The sequence below is a fragment of the Pollachius pollachius genome, assembly GCF_949987615.1.
Source record: "Pollachius pollachius genome assembly, chromosome: 6".
NCBI classification, from domain to species: Eukaryota; Metazoa; Chordata; class Actinopteri; order Gadiformes; family Gadidae; genus Pollachius; species Pollachius pollachius.
Genome location: NC_136939.1, coordinates 13,458,733 through 13,481,114, shown reverse-complemented (window position 1 = coordinate 13,481,114; position 22,382 = coordinate 13,458,733). Strand labels below are relative to the sequence as shown.

Sequence of the window (22,382 nt, the reverse complement as noted above, 5' to 3'; positions counted from 1 at the left end):
TCCCTTGGAGCTCAGGGGTCTTTCTGCCCTCTCACGATCAGGGAAATATTAACCCTGCTTAAAAGGGGTATGTGGATGATAATACTGTCCTAAATGTCTCTCCTGGCTTCAGTAAAACACCCGCAACAATAGCAGCATTATCAACACATCGGTTCCAAAAGACTGAAGTGCTATTGCTCATTTTTTCAAATGTGTGAGGGTGTGAACACACTCAATGCTCTTCGGCAGAATCAGCACAAAAAAAGTAATATTTATTAATCATATTAGTCATGCTGTTTTAGTGAAGCAAGGAAACTCTGTAAGCATGGGTTAATCGCACAGAATGGTATTGTCCTTTGAAGCATGAGGGAAGCCTTTTTTAAATAAAACATAAGCCTCTTTTACACAGCCTGTTCAAGGTTGTGGCGCAACTCTGCCTTGCCTCCTGTAAGGACGTACAAATACAGAATGGGGTAGGGGCAAATTATTGTTCCGCCTTCAAGACCGAAGTGGAGGAAATAACAGATTAATGTATGCGGTCCTCCAATGTATTTCTGATTGCACAAACACATTGCTTGCATAAATCGGGCCATTGAAACATCATCAATCAACATTTTGTTTATGACGCAAAGCAACTTCGCTTGCATTTGTGGTCTAAATGTGAACAGCTAATAAAAGCAATCCAACACTCAATTCTTGTTTAGAAATTACATTGATGTAATATGCTACACAAGAAACTGCTGCTGTTGTGTCACACGGCACGCCTCCGGAACTCTGGCATGCTATATGAAAGCACCGAAGCGGGGGACATTATGTCGGCTTTCTTTGGTTCTGTGTGGAAAAAAAATAATGCCGGATTCTCTTTACGGCAGTATTACGGGATCTCTGTGTCAAGAAAGTAAGAAATTTAAAATATACATATTCTATCTCTGGTATCTTAAATGTATTACTTGAAGCAGTTTACTTATTTTGAAACATTTTATGTACTCGCATATTTATTGTAATCTCTGGATAGCATTTTAATGGTTGAATGCACTTATTGTAAGTTGCTTTGGATAAAAAAGCCTCAGCTAAATAAATATAATGTGATATGGGCTACATAAACCACACAGCACTCTTCTTACATTAGTGTAAGATATATGAATGTCAAAAATACCTATTTGGAGCATGTTTGGTGATGGTGATCCCCCCCCATTGCATCCCACTTATCCGTATCTATAACTATGTCTAAAACAAAGTGGCGATACTTAAAGAAAATAGCCCAAACATCGCCTCTCCGTTGCTTTGTGACCTTTCCTTCGAGCTGAAGTCTATTGGAGCAATGGAGTTATCAGTGCTGCAAGTTATTGAGTCACAAGAACATTGGGGATGGGAGGGGGAGGGCAGCGACAGAGGTGAGCCACAGAGACGGGAGAGAGGGAGGGATGGTGGGAGAGAAGGTGAAGGAGAGAAAGAGCCAGAGATAACGCTCTGATAACCACGCCAGTGCGCTTGGTAGGGGAGCCATGTCTGGATTTATATTATCAAGCATGACAATTGCAACCTTTAAATGATATTTGGGAGAGCCTGATTATCCCTTAAGGTAATTACGTTCAATTTTGCAGGAACATTTAATTAGAAATGTGTCTGCCAGCCTTTCCGGTCTCTGCTTTTCTCTTCTTTATCTGCTCTCTTTTCTTTTCCATTCACCTGCATCTATAATTCACCTGGATACACTGTGGGTTCAGTATTCATTACATTACTAAGGTCAATGATAAAGGAACTGGCAGGTCCACTTGGAATATTTATGTACTGTGACGGACAGAAAGAAAAGCACCCAGACACTGATAATAAATGGTTTCTGAATTAGGCACATGATAGCTTTGATATGGTCTCGATCCGGCAGTTCTGTGTCCCTCTACTACAGTGTAATCTTAAATGACACTTGAGAGAGTAGTAGTATTGCAGTATTTATTATTAAACTATTGTTTCCCCAAGCGTAGGCACGCTGAGCTTCAACACAGCATCACCCCTGCTACACATCATAACATGACGCGGGTTTATGGGAAACCAGGGCTTCCTGTGGAAACCTCAATGAACACGGGAAAAATCTATTCATCCATCTATCAATCTGTTCACCCAGGCGTCAGATCAAGAACCCGGTGTGTGTCACCTGAGGCACATTGCCTGAGGATCTCACGTGCATGAGATTTTAATCATTGTATATTATCATACTGAGCAGTGAGCACGTCAGGCCTTTGTTACAAGTTCCTCAGGGTGTTACAAGTTCCTCCTCCATTTAAACGTGGCAAATAAACTAAAGATCTCATTGTTCGTTTTAGAAAGTCATCTCCTAGCTCCAATCTAGTTTATTAGGTTATTCTATAGTGATTAAAGGTTGTGCCGTTGTTGAGCCGTCAGGACAGCTGGACAGCTTCAAATCTCTGGGTGTTGTCCCTGGTAGTTGCAGGGACCGTGTCCTCATGTCCTCTCTTTCTGAGAAGGTTTCCTTTCTTTAACGTTTGTACTGCAATGACGACACTCTTTTACAGAAGTTATATTGAATCCATTTTAACTTTCTGTATTGTAGCCTGGAACGGAAATCTTAACCTGTCCAATGAGAACAGACTTGGAAGCCTCATTAAAGTGGCAAGCGAGGTGTCTGGGTTGACTCGGGCCCAGCTCATGGACGTTTATAACAAGCGGGTCCTCAGGATGGCTAATGTCATTTTTCCATTGTTATGATCACCCCCCCCAGAAGGGGCCTATGCTTTCCGCCTTCTGGCCACCGCTTCAGGGTGTCGGCGAGGAGGACTTAGACATAAGGGCTGCCCGTTTTCTGTGGCTATCGACAGAAAATAGCCCGGACACATTTATAGCTTTTTCCTACATTGTTTCGTTTTGTTGAATTTGCTTTTGAAGGTGTTGACAATGTTTTTCAGTTTATCTCTACCTCTGAGGTAAGCTTGTGTTTTTATATTGTCTTATTGTTGTCTGGTGTCCAATGGTTGTTGCTACAGTTAATTATTTTGATGTGGTCATTTGTATTACTTCTAATAGCTGGACAATCAAAATTGGTGCTTAGTAATGATTTTCTGTTTGCTTTTATCCAGAATTTCCCCATTGACAACATAATTCTATGTACATTGTTAAAGCACATCACATAGATGTAATGTTGTTGCGGGGGAACCAACACACATTAATCTGAAGCAATGCCGGCGTGAACACAGGAGGAAAAGGTGGGTGGACTCTGGCCGCAGCTTTAAGGGTCACCCTGTGTTCCAGGAGGTTAACAGCTTCATGTTGAACCAATCCCTTTGACCTCCGCCCAGAACACCCCATTTCAGCATCACAGCGGACCACTCTATGGGTCTCGCTGTTTGTTGTTGTTGTGGTGGTGGTGCGCGCATTGTTGACGCGTGCTGGCTTAGGGCCAGGTGGCAAATGGGAACCTTGATGTGTTCAGGTCTAAACAAAGCGTGGCGCGGGGGCGGCCATTGAGACGGCACCGCATGTCTTTCTGTGGGGGTAGTGTCGCCGCGGTTCACCATGGGGCTCGACGCAGCCATTTCAAAGCCCACATTCCCTTTGAAGTATGCATGAAAACATGTCATGAGGCAAATAGGCCCCGGCCACCACTGTGCATTCACACCGGATTAATGGAGGCAATTGAACGATTACAGTGTTAAAATGCAATAGAAAGAAAGAGCAGATGAGGGGAAAGAACAAAACAACGACTGATGTGAGGGAGGAAGTTGAAACCGAGGGAAAGTTTACCGACACACAAAGAGAGCAGGAGTCCAACGGATGTTGTTAAACAGAACCGAGTAGAAAAATGGGTTGCTCTTATAACTAATCCTTATACATTTTCCGTTTAGTTTTTACTCAAGAGAACACAAAGTTACTCACTGAGGTTATTTAACTGTGCATTACATTCAAACAACTTTGCTTTTGCATCTTGACGGCAATTAAAAGTGTTATATCAAAACCATTGCATATCTGATTTGAATTAATATATTCCCCTATAGAAGAGTAAAAAACCCTTTCCATGACCAATATCTTAGTTTGGTTTTCATTTTCCTTTTTAAATGTATCCAGACTGTACTTCTGAAGATTTCCCTGTAAGTTAAACACATTATATTGCATGCTTAACCTCTTATTGCTATCACCTGCTGATGAAGCGACACACCTGCCTTACATTTATTAAAACTGAATTGAAGGGGCATAGACAGCGGAGTCGGCAGCCCCGCCCCCGAAATGAACACAACCTCAAGGCATATTTCAGAGGTCGGCTCAGGGGGGTTGGTTCTCCTTTAAGACACAGACGGCCCCCACCCACCTGGCAGCTCTTTGTCACCCTTCATCCACTTGATGGTGGCGGCGGGCTTGCTTCCCATGGCCGTGCACGTCATCTCCGTCTCGTTGCCCTCGCGCAGGACCTCATCCCGGGCCTCAATGATGGGGTTACCCGGAGGAACTATGGGTAGGGGGTGCACACGCAGACACACACAGACGCACACACAGGGGATGGTACATTGCAGTGGTTAGTGGTTGTTTGACTCAAAGCCAGACTACACTTATCAACAGCTTCCTAAATTACGCCCCTTAAAGCGCTTGACAATGAGTTCCTCACATTGAGACACCATCAGTGTCCACACTATGTTGGGGGCAGTTATTGTGCTTGCTCAGTGACACTGCGACACACTGTGACACATGCTAGGAGGAGCAAGGGAATCGAACCAGCAACCTTCCAGTCTGCAGACGACCTGCTCTGCCTCCTGAGCAGAATATATATCATCTACCGTCTGCTCAATATGTTACTAGCGGTAAATAGCCATTTCAGATTCAGTTTAAAATGCAAAAACAAAGTCAATGTGAATAAGTGTTCATCCAAGTGTGCAGCAGGTATTTGGCCACTGTGGTCAGTGTGTGTGTGTGTGTGTGTGTGTGTGTGTGTGTGTGTGTGTGTGTGTGTGTGTGTGTGTGTGTGTGTGTGTGTGTGTGTGTGTGTGTGTGTGTGTGTGTGTGTGTGTGTGTGTGTGTGTGTCTGGGCGTACCCAGCACGGTGATGTCGGCGTAGGCTTCCTGCGGGGGGTCTGTGTACAGCTGGCACACGTAGCGTCCCTCGTCAGACAGAGACACGTTGGACAGCGACACCCGCAGCTCATTCTCCGAGAAGTTCACAAGCTGGAAGCGGGCATCTTTCAGGGCTGAGGAGAGAAAAGGAGAGAAAAAAGAGGGAGGAGATGTGGGGGGGAGGAGAAGAAGGGAGGACAGGTGAAGATGAAGCTGTTGTTTTTAGGGAGGGAGCAGCATCATCACTCTAACAAGGCTCTTGGGAGACTCCCATGCTGCTCTAAACGTAGGGATAAAATGCTCGGAATGGATCTGCTTCTGCAGCGGTGTCTGAATATGTGCTGGATTTAGCACATGAATGTTATGAATGAAGCTTAGGACATAGTTCTCAGCAGCACAGAGTGACAGGCAGTAGTGTATTGCAAATGTACAGGAAAAAAATAAATACAAAAGCTTCAAGAAGTCCCAATCTCTAAAACATTGAAAGCAAATACATGATTTGTGAATTTATTTTGATGTGCGTACATACAAGTTTATCGCTCCCGCAGCTGTATTCTCACAAGTTGCACATTGCTATAGGGATGGTTTTAAGATTTCCATATGCTCAAACAAGCCATCTCAGTTAAGTGTCGGTACAACCCACTGTAATTGAACAGTGGAGAGGATTATGCTGTGTCTTCGACTGTCCTTAGCCAGTCCTGGGGAAAACAAAAATGATGGATGGATCCATAAACCCTGGGGTTGGCCACCCACCTAGATGGTCCAATTTCATCTCTCCTAACTTTGTTGTTTCCCCCCACCCAGCGTAAGTGGCCACTCTCAAGTGTGATACAGTTTGACAAATGCTTCAGACGGTCTACCACACACCAACCCAACCTGATGTGCCAATATGTCTCAGCGTGATTGACAGCAGAGCCCACCGTGGCACCCAGCCATCTATTTTCAACCTCCAATCACTTTGTCTAAAAGTATAGCATGTCGGGGGCATCTAACGCAACATGCTTAAACACCACCATAAAAGCCCTTGGGAAATTTGGGGTGGGTCATTTTTTAAGGTATGCGCCGAGATTGAATCAATCGAGAACAGCCAGTTGTTGGTGTCACATGGGTATCACGTTACTTTTTCAATCCTGGAGAGGAACTATAGGAACAAGTAACAACAAGATGGTGATGAAGAGTGGAATAAAAGGTGCTGGCAGGTGGTGACAAACCATCACCACTAATCACGGCAACTATTCTTCCTTTCTTCCCATTTCTCGTCAGGAATGAAGAATCCAAGCAGGAGTCCGAGCAGCGAGCGGGAATGGGGAGGACGAGGATGAGGGAAGGCAGTGCACCAAAGGGAGTCAAACGGGATTCCAACACGGCAATCATTTGTCTCCCTCCCTTTCACCAATGCACTGAAACAGACTACACAACTAGAAAGAGCCCCTTCAACGGTGACTGCTGGCTTTGTTGTTATTGTTGTCATGAATGTGACTTCCGTGTACTCATGGGCCGGGACAGGTGTGCGCACGCCTCGTAAGTTATCTCTCTGATGTTACAGTGTCTGTGCCCGCACACAGGCCAGAAACCACGAGGAAAAGCAACAAGAGACAGCTGTCAATTGTTGTTAGGTGAGTGCTGCATGCAGCGCTTAACTGTTGTTCTTCATCACAGAACAAAGTTTCATTCTTTCTTTCTTTCCTCTTTATTATTCTCTACAAACTTTGGGACCTATCTCCTTCCTCAATTTTTCACCTAGAGACACCATTCATATTTTAAAATGTTCAGATAAGATATTCTACTTTGAAAATACTATTTTTTTAACATGGGAGTCAATGGGAGGACGGCAGAGCCGTCCTCTGGTGCTTCAACTGTTTAAGACGTAACTAAATCAATTTTCAACCGTTTATCTTCATTCCATTTAACAAATCTACACAGTTCTATCTTCAATAATATCCAAACGGAAATTCGATATCATTTGAACTTTATTCAGAATCACAGTTCTGGTTTCATACCGGCTTCGTCTCATTGATTTACGTTGATGCCGGGGCGTGAGGACGTTCAGCAGTGTTGCCAGAATGGGCGGGTTTTCCCGCTATATTGGGTTACTTTTAAACACGCACCGGCTCGCTATTCTCTTAAAGACACGCACGCGCACACACACGCACGCACGCACGCACGCACACAGCAGCAGCAGCAGTGCAGGGCAATACATTTGACCTTTCAAATTCTTCAGGTCAATTCATTTTACCTTTCTGCATTTTTAGCAATGCTTTGCTCTTTTCATTCAGCTGTCCCTTTATTTGTTTCCAACCATTTCCATTTCCTTAAATTATGTGTTTACATTGTTTACTCCATTTAGACTTTTGAACTTTTGCTCAAATCCCTTCACTTGATTTAAGCCACTTATAGTTTCTTTATGTCTTAATCTATGTGGCTTTATTAAAAAATATTTTCAACCTCACTTTGTACTACAGCACTCGCCGCATCTGCAGGAAATGCATTTTCTACTTCATTTTGATAGTGTGGAATTCATGCATCAGTAGACTAAAAATCGACTGATATACTTGCTTGTTACATATTACAAGAGAGACGATCAAAGATGGCTCCTTGATATTTAATCTGGTTCATTACTGGTTAAAGACAAACTAATTATCAAGTTGGCAGTATTTTGCCTGCAAAGAAAACTGCTTTTTTTTGGCGAATGGCAAGGGATGTGAAATTAGCATCAGTTCTAATAAAGAGAGACTTTGTGAGCCTGGAAAAAGGAGAGAAAGCTTTGCAAAAAGGGTTAGGGGCAATAAAACTGTAAGCAAAGCTAAGAAACAAACAGGAGAAACGTTTTCAGTTCAGAATTCTTGACCCTGTTCTTTATTGACTTTGCTCTTTAGAGACTTGATTTCTTTGATACGTTCATCAGCTCTATATCCTTGTGCCAGTTCTAGTGATAATCTAAGCCATCTGAAGTCTCCCTGAACGCAAAGGAGACACAGCCTATCCTAAAGTGCCGTAAATTGTGAATTGAAAATCCCGGAAAGACCTGCATACAGTTCCTGCCATGGGATGGGCAAGATCTAAACAACTTAAGTGGTTTTGTGAGTCTTGCCATAAATAACTTGACATGAAGCAAAGGTATTAATACTGGCTAAGTCCTAAGGTATAGGGGCAGTCTCTGGTCCCACATGCCTGCTTGACAGGCAGTGCTTAGGGTTAAACATACTTTTCTGCTATGCTATCGTAGCACTTGGAGGTGAACCTCTACATGCAGGACGGGACTTTATATGGGGGCTGACACTGCCTTGAGGATGATCATCAGACATCTACCAATCTCAGATCTCCCAGATTCCCGATCTGAGGGGTTTAGCAAGGAGGTTAAACCAATTTCTCCGGGTTCCATCACTGTGGCGATAAAACAAATGGCCCCGGGCTCCGCCATCGCTTTTAACGAGGGCTGGGAGCCAAACAGGGTCATACCTTGGGTAAAACACAAGTATTATTCTTAGTGTTACGGAGAGACTATACTAAGTTTGGCCTCTACAGAGAAAGGTTAATAAATAACCTAGCATATATGCCAATGCTGTAACCCCAAAAGTGGTCATGAATACGATAGGATATACATATATATATATATATAACCTGATGAGAATATATATGAAGGGGACAATGGCACATTTCACATTACCCATATCTTTTACCTCCTGGCCACAACAAGATTAGGCTATTACGGAAACTTCTTCATAGCCAATTCCCTGGAGAGCGCTGCCTAAATACAAATAAATAAAAATGCAACAATGCGGCATGTAGCTGCCGTATTTGGTCTTTCATCCCTGCAAGATTATGCTCTGCAATCATCAAATATAAGAAGCATAGGAAAAGCATGTAAACAAGACAAAAAGCAGCAAAGAAAAACTTGCAACACATAAGAAACCCGTTTCTCACCAAAATAACTCATAATCACAATACACATTTCCTAAAAGTATTACGGATGGATGTTGTAAAGCACAGGACAAAAGAAAATAAAACTAGAATCAATAATTGAAATATGCATTTAATTCATTACAAAAGCAGGGGAATCTTTTTTGTGTTCTTTTCTGCTCGGCAGCCATCCTCAATGATTGATGTTTCTAATTTTATTGAAGACTGCTAAATCAAAAAAGGTTGAACTCAGCAGCCTTGAAAAGGCAAAGCAAACAGAATGGTTATACAGCATTTCATGTAACGGCTATGCAATCACATACTAAAAATGCATTGTTATGTGACAAATTTAAGGTATACACTGTTTTGCTGCCAAATATTTATACCCAATAGTATAACTCACTAGCTCCTACTCCTAGCATTCTACCAACTTTTTTTTAATCCATCCTACTGCTTCCCCCCCACCCTTCCCCTTCCGTCTTCCACATCCATCTCTTCCCTTATTCTTTCTCCACCCAGAAGAATTCCCTCTTGACTTGTTTGAGGAACAATCAGAGAGAGAGAGAGAGAGAGAGAGAGAGAGAGAGAGAGACGTGGCCACTGTCTAAGTGGTCGCAATCAATTGTAATTAGCGGCTGGCAATGCTTTCTGAGAGGAACCCATCAACGTTTTATTATTGGGTGTCAGTGTGGGTGAATCTGGTATGGGGGGGGGGGGGGGGGGGGGGGGGGGGGGGTAATTATGTTCTTACAGCTCAGCTCCACCGATCTGGAGGAAGTTGGGAAGGAGCTCCTATGGGCTCGCTGTGAAGACACCAGATCTAGAGTGCACTTACCCCCCTGATAAAGAATAACTACGCAGCTTGTGCTTGTGGTGATTGCTTTTGTGGTCCCATCTCCTTGCCCCTGCCTCTCAGAGTAGAGCAACGAGACTCTGAATTCGGCTCCCTATATATCGCTCTCAGAGGTGATTTGCCGCAGAAAGTGAACAGGTGTCGGCTTTTTAATACCGTATCCCGAGAATGTGCGAAAATATACCTTGCAGAGATAAAAGCAAATCAAATTGGATACAAAGATGGCCTTTAAAAAGGGGGATGGAAGGCTTCGGCTTGGGTATTAGTTATGTGGTGAGCAATAGAAGTGGTTCTCTACAGAAAATCGTCAACCTATCTCTTAAATTAAACATAACATTTAATTTTATGCAGACAAATAAACATAAAATAAAAGCCTGAGGCACCAAAATGCTTAACACCTAGGAAGACATAGGAAGATACTGTAAACCTTTTACATGTGCATGAATCATGAGGATACAAAAACCACCCAATCACAGCTATAACATAAGCTGCGGTGTTGTCTTGGGTTCACCTTCACAGACAAATGCCAGTAGGTTAGCTTTTTATTTTAATTGCGTAAAAAGCATTTAAAGTATAAAATAGTTGATTATAAAAGGTCACATGCATGTCATGTCAGGAACAAAACCCTATATAACTTTTCTTTGAGCCCAAAGTCTGCCATATTGAATTGGGCAAAGATACTGTCCATCAAAATTAAAAATATACCCGGAACAAAAGAGGCAAACATTCCCTTTCATTCACGGGAGGAGCTATATTTTGTCAGATTGCTGAAAACTGGGAAAAGTCGTAATTTGCCAGGCTTGAATGACAGAAGGAGCAGTCTATTGTCGAACAGCCAACCCACTTTCTTTTCCCCCAAAGGACTAAAACAAAAAGAAAATTCCTCTTTTCAAGGACTTTCAGCAGATTGCACTGCTGTAGAAGACAGTCTTTAACATGGAGCCCTTTCAAACACGGTCTCCAAGCAGCAATCCGTAGTCTATCATCTTCGGGAATGACTCACGCATCGGGGTTCATGTCACCTTGAGACTTTTTCAAGAGCATTCAGGTATACCAGCCTTGACAACGCTCCTGGTGCACATGCGTGTCTGAAGTAAAAAAGAAACGAGAGCCGGAGTGTGAGACGGAGGAGCTGTCTCTCCAAGCCCCATCTCACCGCTGATGGATCTCTAGCAGTCAATTTAAACTCCCTGGCTTCTGCAGGTGGTTCTATCATCCCCTAGACCTAGGCCTCCCCAAGGCTCTGGCTTCCGACAAGTTATGTTGGATATGGAGACACGTGCTCTACATGACTCCTGGTCCAAACCAAGAGGACCAATACATCATGAAAAAGTCAAGGGCCGAAGGGCCTGCACACACCTGAGGGGCTGAGCGTACACATGGAGGGCACGCTTTCAGAGCATCGGCTTTCATTCCCCTCCCATGTTAATCAATGAGCACTTATATACCCATTTTTCTTCGGCTGATCAATTCAAAGGTCCTATAGAACAAAGGGCCCCTTGACGAGGAGGCCCTCGTAACGATAACCACAGAGGAGAGGAAAAAGGCAGCCGCTGGATATATCTCGGCGTCAAAGCACTCCCCCAATTTTCCCTCTTTGACCCTCTCTTTCCATCTTCAGTGTGAAAACACATACACACACACACATCAACCCACATACACCCACACACCCATCAGTGCATGAGGGATGGCAACTGCTACATTATTCTGAAGGCAGTGATGTTAAAGTGGTACTGGAGGGGAGCCTGGCAAGGTGCTAGGCTGTGATGAAATTAAATGTGGCAGAAAATGCCTGGGAGAGATGGCTGGAGATGGAGGCATCCTGTTGAAGAGCCCTCCTGCTCCTGACGGACAGCCAGCAGTGGCCCAAGAACATTTTTATTGGGTTGGTCCGAAGGGGCCCGGGGACATGCCCGGGGGTCACACCACGGAAGGTGCTAGTGAATCACCCAATGAAATGGGTCAATTGATCATTGTGGAGGGCCCGTTCAAGTGTGACTCAAAGGAAAAACTTAAAGTGTGGAATTTACAAAGATATTCTACCTTTTATATCTTATTTATTTATAAACTAAGATTGACAGAAATAAGATTACATTCTTAACAGAGCCCTTAATACACCAAGGCTAGTGGGTGTAATGTTGGTGAGAGCCATCAATGACTTAGTGCACGCACATTCTAGAGAAAATAGGCGAAATGTTTTCTCAGGATTTAAATTGTATGAATAGCCACAAGGTTAGCCCGTACTTGACACAAGCATTATTCAAAATGAATGGTGTGAATGTGGGGGCAGATTTGTATTGTAATTCTGCACCTATGCGTATGTGTGCAAAATAAGCCACCATTGAATGTGTAAACAAAAACATGTGCAAAACACATTATAGGTAATGAAGGTTCTCAGTAACTAATCAATAATTAATAAATATTAGCTATTGATTGCAGGAATGTGCACAGGAAAAAGGCAAGTTGTAACGCATACATACACTAACCCATTAACTAACCATGAACTAACCCTTTGCCTGCTTAAGTGAATTGATTGATTGCAGCCATGTTGTAGTAGCCAAATTGAAGGATTCAATTATTACATTTAGAGAATGGACACAAAACAAAGTGAGGTTAGGGCAGGCCTTGGTGTGATGCATAGGTTGCCATCCCAATAATATAGTTTGTAGATATGTAGGTATTCTTGGGTTGTCTTGCCAAAAAATAGACAAGTACATCTTTTATCAGAGCATCCGAATAACGTTATCTATAATATATGACCAAAGGACAGAAGGAAATACAATGGCACAATCGAACACAAGGATGATTTTGGCTTCGGGGTCCGAACGTAATTGCTTTGAAAAACACTTCTTTCGGATCACAGAGAAAAGTGTTTGGGAAGCAGTTGTTAGAGACACTGAGACTTGTTCAGGTACCTGAACGTTCAGCTTTTACAGTGAACTCAAACTGTAGTTTTCTGTAGCCATTGCAGCACGGAAACCTTTACCAAACACGGATGGATGACCCAGGAATTAGGGATTTAATCAACTTGGACTTACTGCCGGAATTAAACAAAGCAAAGATCATCCATTTCATTGCAAGTAAAATGTCATTTGACTGTGGTCCAATAGGCACGCAAACACACATAAGATTGTGTCGGTTGACTACCATTTTAATTCATATTGATCAAACTCCATGAACTCCGGGATCAATGACTGAAATAATGGGGGCACGACAATCTATTTATTATTTTATCGTCATGTAAAATTGAGGCTCTGTACCATTTCAGGGAGAGAGCCCGCTGATTGGTTGGCATTAGCAAGAATATGACAAGGTTATTGGTGCTAATGGCAAAATTACCTCTGTGTATCAGAGGATGGTAAGGTGTGCCATTAATAGTGAAATAAAGTTAAAATAGAAATTATATTTTCTTGTAGTCTTGTGGCAAGAAAAAACATCTAGAAAGAAAGCAAGTCTCTACATAGCACACATAAATCTCTCATTATTTTCATGCACAACATTTGGGGCTAATGCAAGACTACAGTTACACAAGTAGTTATGATATGACAGGAGAGCATAAATTATTCTTTCTAAAAGTAGGAGGGATAAGAAATTATTCAACGCCAAAGAGATGTCTCACTTGGCAGGAATAAGAATGGACTTCTTGAAATGAATTCTGCTCACGTTTCAGAGTAAAGCCTATCATCTACCAGCCTACCACTTTCTGTAGTTGATAATGATTATCAAAGTGTTGAAAAAACACTACTCACTTCTATTATGTCATTTTGACATGTTCTCAACTTCTGTTGAAAAGGGTACAACCACAGCTAAGTGCACCACGATAACCCAGCCTTGAATTCACTCTTAAATAGCCTCACAAATCACAATGAATGTTTATGTATGCAGGGCATGATACTGTAGTGGTCATGGTACTAAGTTCAATACCCTGTGATCACAGTCTTCCTGTTGGTATTCTTGTGTGAGATTCTACAACCCCTACCTGCACGTTAAAGAAAAGTGTGTTTTCATCACTTTTGGATGAAAGTGATGAAAGTCTATACAACAGGTCATAGGAATTTAATATATAGTACATTATAGTGTACGAGCCCGTGTCCAGCCTCCTATTAGACAGTGAATGACCCAATGAATCCATATTCATTTCCTTTCTCTGTCTTTTAATTGTCAGACAGGATACAACGTCTCAAAATCAACTTGGACTTACTGCCGGAATTAAACAAAGCAAAGATCATCCATTTCATTGCAAGTAAAATGTCATTCGACTGTGGTCCAATAGGCACGCAAACACACATAAGATATTGTCAGTTGACTACCATTTTAATTCATATTGATCAAACTCCATGAACTCCGGGATCAATGGCTGAAATAATGGGGGCACGACAATGTATTTATTATTTTATCATCATGTAAAAGTGAGGCTCTGTACCATTTCACGGAGAGAGCCCGCTGATTGGTTGGCATTAGAAAGAATATGACAAGGTTATTGGTGCTAATGGCAAAATTACCTCTGTGTATCAGAGGATGGTAAGGTGTGCCATTAATAGTGAAATAAAGTTAAAATAGAAATTATATTTTTTTGTAGTCTTGTGGCAAGAAAAAACATCTAGAAAGAAAGCAAGTCTCTACATAGCACACATAAATCTCTCATTATTTTCATGTACAACATTTGGGGCTAATGCAAGACTACAGTTACACAAGTAGTTAATGTATGACAGGAGAGCATAAATTATTCTTTCTAAAAGTAGGAGGGATTAGAAATTATTCAACACCAAAGAGATGTCTCACTTGGCAGGAATAAGAATGGACTTCTTGAAATGAATTCTGCTCACGTTTCAGAGTAAAGCCTATCATCTACCAGCCTACCACTTTCTGTAGTTGATAATGATCATCAAAGTGTTGAAATAACACTACTCACTTCTATTATGTAATTTTGACATGTTCTCAACTTCTGTTGAAAAGGGTACAACCACAGCTAAGTGCACCACGATAACCCAGCCTTGAATTCACTCTTAAATAGCCTCACAAATCACAATGAATGTTTATGTATACAGGGCATGATACTGTAGTGGTCATGGTACTAAGTTCAATACCCTGTGATCACAGTCTTCCTGGGGGCATTCTTGTGTGAGATTCTATAACCCCTACCTGCACGTTAAAGAAAAGTGTCTGTTCATCACTTTTGGATGAAAGTGATGAAAGTCTTTATAACAGGTCATAGGAATTTAATATATAGTACATTATAGTGTACAAGCCCGTGTCCAGCCTCCTATTAGACAGTGAATGACCCAATGAATCCATGTTCATTTCCTTTCTCTGTCTTTTAATTGTCAGACAGGATAAAATGTCTCAAACTTTAACATATGCAACGTCTGGACACAGGAAGAAGTGACAGGCCAGCTGGTGTGTCCGTGCCAAAAGATGGTGAAATTTAACACCTGGTTCCTTGTACAGAAGGAGTGGAGAGGGTTAAGGGCTTGTTAATGCCGACAGAGTAAGAAGGTGAGGAGAAGGAGGAGGAGAAAGAGGAAGAGATGGAGGTAGGGAGGGACAGACGACATCGCTGACGAAGCCGTCTTAAGCGAAAGAAGGACTTTATCCAACGCATGTGAAGGGAGAAACAGGTTGAGGGGGAGGAAGAATCAGGCCTAGGCTGAGGCCGACAGTTTTCAGGTTTGGAAAAAAAAAAAAGGGAAAGTTCTGCCAGGCGTCTCGGTCCAGCCTTCTCCTGAGAAAGCGGTTGGTTGCAACTATCCATTGTCCTAATTAGCATATCCAGATGGTGGACACAAAGCGCTTAGGCAGGATCTTCACTCTCCTGTCGTAAAGTGTCCACCCCCCGACAGGCTGTAGAGGTGAGAAGGGACAGGAGTGGAATCGGCCCAGAGAGGATTTGCTCATCCGACACTGAAGGAAGGTGAGAGTGGGCCGGTGGGCTATGTTTGGCCGGTGGGGTGAACCTGACGCGGTGACACAGTGGGGCCGCGGCAAAGAATGAGGCCAATGGGCCCCACCACCACACACCCCTGCAGCCACCCCAGGCCCCTATGACAAATGATTAAAAGCCTGGAAGTCTTCATCGTCACAGTGACACGCTGTGCGCTTTGTACACACAGACCTTATGAGAGAGCGCACAGAGACGCTGGGAAAAGGGGGCTACAGTGATGGAAGTGATGGAGTGTGCAACCTTTAAGTGTGTATGTATAGAATATATATATATATGTAAATATAGATGCAGTATAGTTTATATATATATGTATATTTATATGTGGTCCTATTGGTGGCTGTCCTTTTTTTATATTCTTCTCTTTATATGTGTGGAGGGAATAAACACTGACTGCAGCTCTATAAAAGTTAATTGCCAATTAGGAGCTGACATCTGCCATTCAGGCACAGGGATGTTTTGGGGACGAATGTTTAGTGGCAACACACTCATTGCACAAAGACATTTTTATGTCATGCTATTTGACTAGACGTTTCTTGTTATTAAGCCTGATATTTTCTGCAGAGGCAGACTCAATTATGAACAATACTGATTCAAGCTTCACCCTTCCCTCACTGTGTTTTGGGAAAACACACCTGCTGCTAAAACATTTAGCATCAATCAAATAAAGCGTTCGAGATGTTTGGTAAATAAAAATAGGTGTGCTCCTCGTGATCTTTTGCAGGGAGAATGGGAACCGATTGGACAGAAAAGGTCAAGTTGTAATTGCCGAGCGGTGCTGGGATAAACAACATTAGGTTGATGTCACCAACTGAACATGTTGTAAGTGAATACGCCACGAGCGGAAACTGCTATTGTACAGCCCTGCTTATGGAGAGTGGGTTTTGTTTACTGCATATGTTGCCCTGTGCTCAAAGCCCTCTTGGTTTTTGGTTGGTCGGTTTGGATAATTGAACATGAAACAACCATGGAAACTAACTGTAAACAACATAGGACAGTTGCACAGATGACAAAAAACAAAATAAACCTTTTTTTTTTTTTTACAGTGTCTTCTTAGTAGGCACACAAAGCAATACATCTGAAATGTTTGCATGGTCTACCTGTTGTGTGAGTAAAAATGTGTAAATATAGATTTCTCGAGCTATTGCCTGTACAGTGTTACATACACTGTTACATAGAAGACATAGAACATACATATTGATGAGTAATAGATGCACACAAAGTGAGACATCCTGACTTAAAAACACATGAAAGATCAAACAACAGAAAAAACTGAAAGGAGGGGGCGGGGGGGGGGGGGGGCAGACTTTCTACACACTAACATCCTGTTGCTGCTGCACGTAGCCCAATGCGGTCACAAACCACGGTTCCCCGTGCCAACGACGAGTCTCATAGCGCACGGGCTAACGATCACCCCAATCAACCCTCAAGGTTCACTGAAGCGGACCGGGGGGTTGTGCTGCACTGCGGTGTGACATGCAAGCCGCAGGGGGTACAGGAGGGCCTGGGTTTATGGAGGGGAGAGGTGATGGCGATTGTGGCGATTGTGTTGGTGGTGGTGACTCACGTCTCATGTCCCTGAAGTAGATGGTCTGTCGGTTGGGGTTGAGGAGCTGGATGACCGAGTCGTCGCTGTCCTTGACGCGGCAGCTGATGGTGGCCATCTCACCCTCTACCACCCACACGTCGTCCGTCACCAGGTTCTGACTCACCACTGGCACCACAGAAGAAAGGGGGGAAAGGGGAGAGACAGACGGAAAGAGAGAGAGAGGAGGAGGGGAGGAGAAGCTGTTAGCATGATGCATTCTAGACCATCCTTGTGTCTCTCGTGGACAATACAGTGTGTGTTTGTGTGTGTGTGTGTGTGTGTGTGTGTATGTGTGTGTGTGTGTGTGTGTGTGTGTGTGTGTTTGTACGTGTGTGTCTTTTTTATCAATCTTTGTGAGTTTTCCAAAAAACAAAGAAAAGTAAGGTAAACATAAAATGTTGCAAATATGATTTGCTTTTAATATTTAGAAAATAGACCGATGGACCCAAACAGGCTTGCAGGGGGACAAACACGGACAGATAGATTGATGAACAAATACAGACAGACTGAAATGTGCCATGAATTAAAGTGTGTTGATTTAGTGATCTTTTCAACTCATCTGATGGAATGCCTTAAGTGGGTGGTACACTGGACATGCCTTCCGTCGCAATAGTACAATTCTATCCATTGTTTTCAATGGGGGCGCTCACAGACAGCAGTGGCACATAATAATACCTAGCTCTGCTCAAAACCTCGCCACCCATTATTACCCAGAACAAGACCTAAATAAAATCTTATGATGCGTGTTGTCCTTTCTACACCGCGAAGCAACGCTCCGCGGCTCGTCTGATATGCGACCCGCTTTAATGAGACCTGCACAAAGCCACAAGGTGCTACATTGTTCAGGATGCAACAGAGCTCTCCTCGTAGCGGCTCAGAGGAAATTATCAAACGGACGAGCCACAAAACATCACGTGTCTTTGTTAAACCGCACATCTTTAATTAAGACTTCAGCGTGGCCGCTGAATGCTCTCACCATATGACCTACATGTGGTTTGTTGGTTTCCAAGCGTTTCGGGAAAAGGATAGTCTTGTGATTCTGGGTACAAACCTCTGCAGTTTACGTGTAGGTATTCTGTATGCCTGTCCCCTATCTGCTCATTAAAGAATAGAGGCCTATGGCGATACTATGTGTGGGGGTCCTATTCAACAACCAAACATTATTAAAGGACAATTCCGGTATTTTGAACATTGAGCCCCCTTTCTGGTTAATCCATTGAAACAGAAACCGGACCGGGACCGGAAACGGAAAGGGGGCGTTGTAGTCCTTTTGCTCGGTTCTAACCCTACTGTTGATACGGAGAACCGAGCGAAAACACTACAACCATTTCACTTTTCGTTTCCGGTCCAGTTTCCATTTCAATGCATTTACAAAATGCCAATAAAACACGACAGAAACTGTATTTCGATACGATACTTAAATAGGAACATCAACGAACACCACTAACCACTCGATGAGTTTCAAAATTCAAAAAAAAAAACGTTAAGGGGTGTTTTAAGGACAGGTTTGTGAATGCACATAGCCAGCCATTGTGAAGCAGGCAGGGGCAATTAAAAATTAGCCAAATACACGAGACAGGACCAATATTCAAAATTTCGGTGTTAACCACTCTATTTCATCCTAGACAAACCAGAAAGGGGGCTCAATGTTAAAAATACCGGAATTGTCCTTTAATAGTATAAAGCCTCCTTCACATCCAAAATCACATGGAATCGAATCTGATGACTCTAATATGTGTGTGGTCCTAAATCAAATACAGGTCTGACAAATGTTGCGTCATACCTGCGTGTTGCATTTGACACCTTGATTGTTGTTCACACCAGAATCTGATATTGGCCACATTTAGCATACATTTAGCCTATCCAGAACACTGCAGCACGCCTCGTGTTTAACCTACCAAAATTCTCCCATGTGACCCCCCTTATCCGTGATCTCCATTGGCTCCCTGTAGTAGCTTGCATCAGATTTAAGATGATGGTAATGGCTGACAAGCCGGTCAATGGAACTGCCCCTGCCTATCTCCAAGTGTTGGTCAGACCACACACCCCAGCTTGAGCGCTCTGCTCAACTACCTCAGCTGGACGCCTTGTACCACCATTGCTAAGAACAAGCAAAGGTCGATCATCAAAGTCACAACTCTTATCTGTTTTGGCACCGCAGTGGTGGAACAAGCTCCCTGCCGATGTCAGGACAGAAGACTCGCTAACCGGCTTCTGCAAAAACCTCAAGACTCACTTGTTCAGAGTTCACCTAGATTCTGCATAGCCTCTCCCCTCCCCCAACATAACGTGAACAGTTAAACAAAAATAGAGATCCAAGCATTAAATCCAAAACTGAGCATTCAGTCTTGAAGTGTGACCGAAGCCTGACACTTCATACACTGTGGATTTTTTTTACCCCATAAAATACACAACTGGCGACGATCTGTTGGCACAATGGTTTTAGAAGGACCGCAAGCTGTACCCTCATTCCTGGGGCTCCATCTCCCTCCAAGGATCTTTGAAGCATCAAAAAAAGAACATGGAGGAATATATGTGTCGCAGTATTCCCTTTAAAAGAAGAAACGTACATTGTTTGATTTTTTTGCTTTCACGTCTGAGGCAAAGCTGCAAGAGACAGATAGCGTACCGGATACTGATCTCTGATTTGACATTGTTAGTGAAAGAGTCAGCTTTAAAATGCACAACCTGGTGCACAAGAAAAAACGTGCAACTTTCTTTTGTCAGTACATTTGAGCATGTTTTCATGATGAATAGCCTAGGTTCATCATATTAATGAATGATTTATGTTTACCAGCATTAGCATGCAGTAAGTTAATCAAGAAACCTTTTTCTAGCAATATTATTTCCTTGAAGAAGTCATTCACCCAATAAGGGTAACTTGCTTACAATGACATTGTTTCCCACTACTTAATATAATCCAACTTATACAACTAATACAACCTTGGCCTATGATTTCACACCTAAAGGGCACCCTACACCTCCCTGCAGCATGGTGCTGTCGTTAACACCAGTTGATAAACACAAATAACATGGCTTAGCGGTGGAGCGACCTTTTCTCATTGATTCCTCTGGCTTTTAAAGCTGTGGCTCCTCATTTGCATTTTCAAATGTAGTGACGCCGGCGGGGTGGAAGTGCTGGAGGAGTTATGGACTAAGAAGACAAGGTTGCTAATTTTTTATTTATTTTTTTGCTGCTACGGAATAATAATTTATTCCTTGTCGGCCGGTCGGCTAAAGTGAGCGACTGTTAGGTGAGAGGAAAAGTGGGGGAGTAGGGGGTACAGAAAGAGAGAGAAAAAGAGGGATAGACATAAACATAGACAGGGAAGAGGGAACGATGGAGAGACAGGAAGAGAGAGAGAGAGAGAGAGAGAGGGAGAGAAAAAGCGACAGAAAGATTGAGAGTGAGAGTGAGCGAGTGAGCGTGGTGATAGGGCCAATGAGAAAAAGGGCGAAAAACATCAAATGCTTATTTGCATGCCTCTGAAGTCGAGCACCTCTAAATATCCCTGTCATTTAGCAGACGAGCCGGGCGCGCTTGGCAGATGAGAAATTACATCCTCTGATGCAGCCGGATAAGGATGGACGTCTTTACATTCGCCGCGCCCTCAATCACCTTCCCTCCGGATCCCTGACAAACTCTCCCAAAAATAAACGAACCCTCCTGCCTTCCCTAGTATGCCGAGGCAATTAAAACGAGAACAACCCCCCCCCCCCCCCCCCCCCCCCCACGTCAAAAATAAAAACACAAATACGCCGTGGACGGGTGGAAGAGTAGGTGTCGTTGTTTCTGTGACGCTGTTCCAATTCGGGTGTTTTCTTTTGTGCCAACACCTTCAACATGTATTTGTGGGAGACCTTGTCAAGATGACAGGGCGGCATTAGGATGTCAGACGATGCTTGTTTGCACAAGTTGTGTATGCCATGACGATGAAGTGTAAAGGACTGTGTCGGGCAGGAGGCGTCGAAGCTCCTGTTGTGGAACTGCTCGACGCTTAATTGTTGTTGTTGTTCTAAACAAGCCGGCGTCTGTGTGCATGCGTTTGTGTAAAGTCCCCCTAAATCTAATACTTAATGGGCCGCACGGCTAAAACAACAGTGGTATATTGTTTTACCTTGATGGGGTAGGACTTGAGGCGACAGACGGGTTGTAACTATGGCTTGCAGACTTGTCTCACAGTGTTTGGACCACAGCGGCGCGGTCCCAATAAACTGGCCGTGTGACGCCGCAGGCACATCTGCAGCAGCTCAGTGCTGGAGTGAAATGACTAATTACAATGTGGCCCAACATGTTCTCTCAGACTACATAAATGGGTGATTTAATTTAACCGAGCCCGGGCATTAAGCTTAACATCAGGCGGAAGACTGCAAAGCGAGTTTGTTTGCAATTCGACAGAGGGGGTTGGGGGTACATACATAGATAGATTCCAAGTATGAAGACCACACTATCAAATATGGAAATGTTATGCAATCCAACTAAAACAGATTGTTTGCATATCATCTTGAAACAAAGAAATAGCTGCTCCAAGAATGATGTCATTGTTATTGAATTATTGAATGAATCAAACACTGGTTTTTTTTATGGATTTTATCCTCATCTCATAATCCTTTAGCCATTTGAGATAGGACTTAATGTGATCTAAATTTGCCGTCTCTCTACACAACCAGTGTCAGTAAGCCCTTGGACGTCAAAAGCAATGACGATTTTAATGATGCTATCGGTGAATGTAATTTGCATTGGCTCTAATTCCTTCAGCATTTAACATGCTTACATCTGTATTTTCTTTTTATTAAAGTCCAAACCAAACAAAGACTCCATTGTAGTATGGACTACTAAATATATATATATATATATATATATATATATATATGAATGGATGTCTGGTGGTGGTTCCTTTATTGATCAGGTCACCAAACATCAAGAAGCAACAGGAGGCCATTAGCTCAATAACAGACAGACCTGTAAATAGGACATCTGAGCAACAATAACAGAGGTTGATATGAAGGGACTACAGGATCCATAAGGCAAACCAAAGGAGACATAGTGGTACATGCATTGTAGCTCG

General features: G+C 43.0%; 1 protein-coding gene across 1 annotated transcript in view; it reads right to left on the bottom strand.

Annotated features, from left to right (window-relative positions):
- The window catches only part of cadm1a (cell adhesion molecule 1a), a gene marked incomplete at both ends in the record, with an annotated part of 247,721 nt that overhangs the window by 42,849 nt on the left and 182,490 nt on the right, over window positions 1-22,382 (bottom strand). Inside the window, 3 exons of the mRNA XM_079737454.1 lie at window positions 4,298-4,435; window positions 5,016-5,168; window positions 17,293-17,439. Coding sequence (XP_079593580.1) covers window positions 4,298-4,435; window positions 5,016-5,168; window positions 17,293-17,439 — 438 coding nt within the window. The remainder of the gene's footprint in view (window positions 1-4,297; window positions 4,436-5,015; window positions 5,169-17,292; window positions 17,440-22,382) is intronic.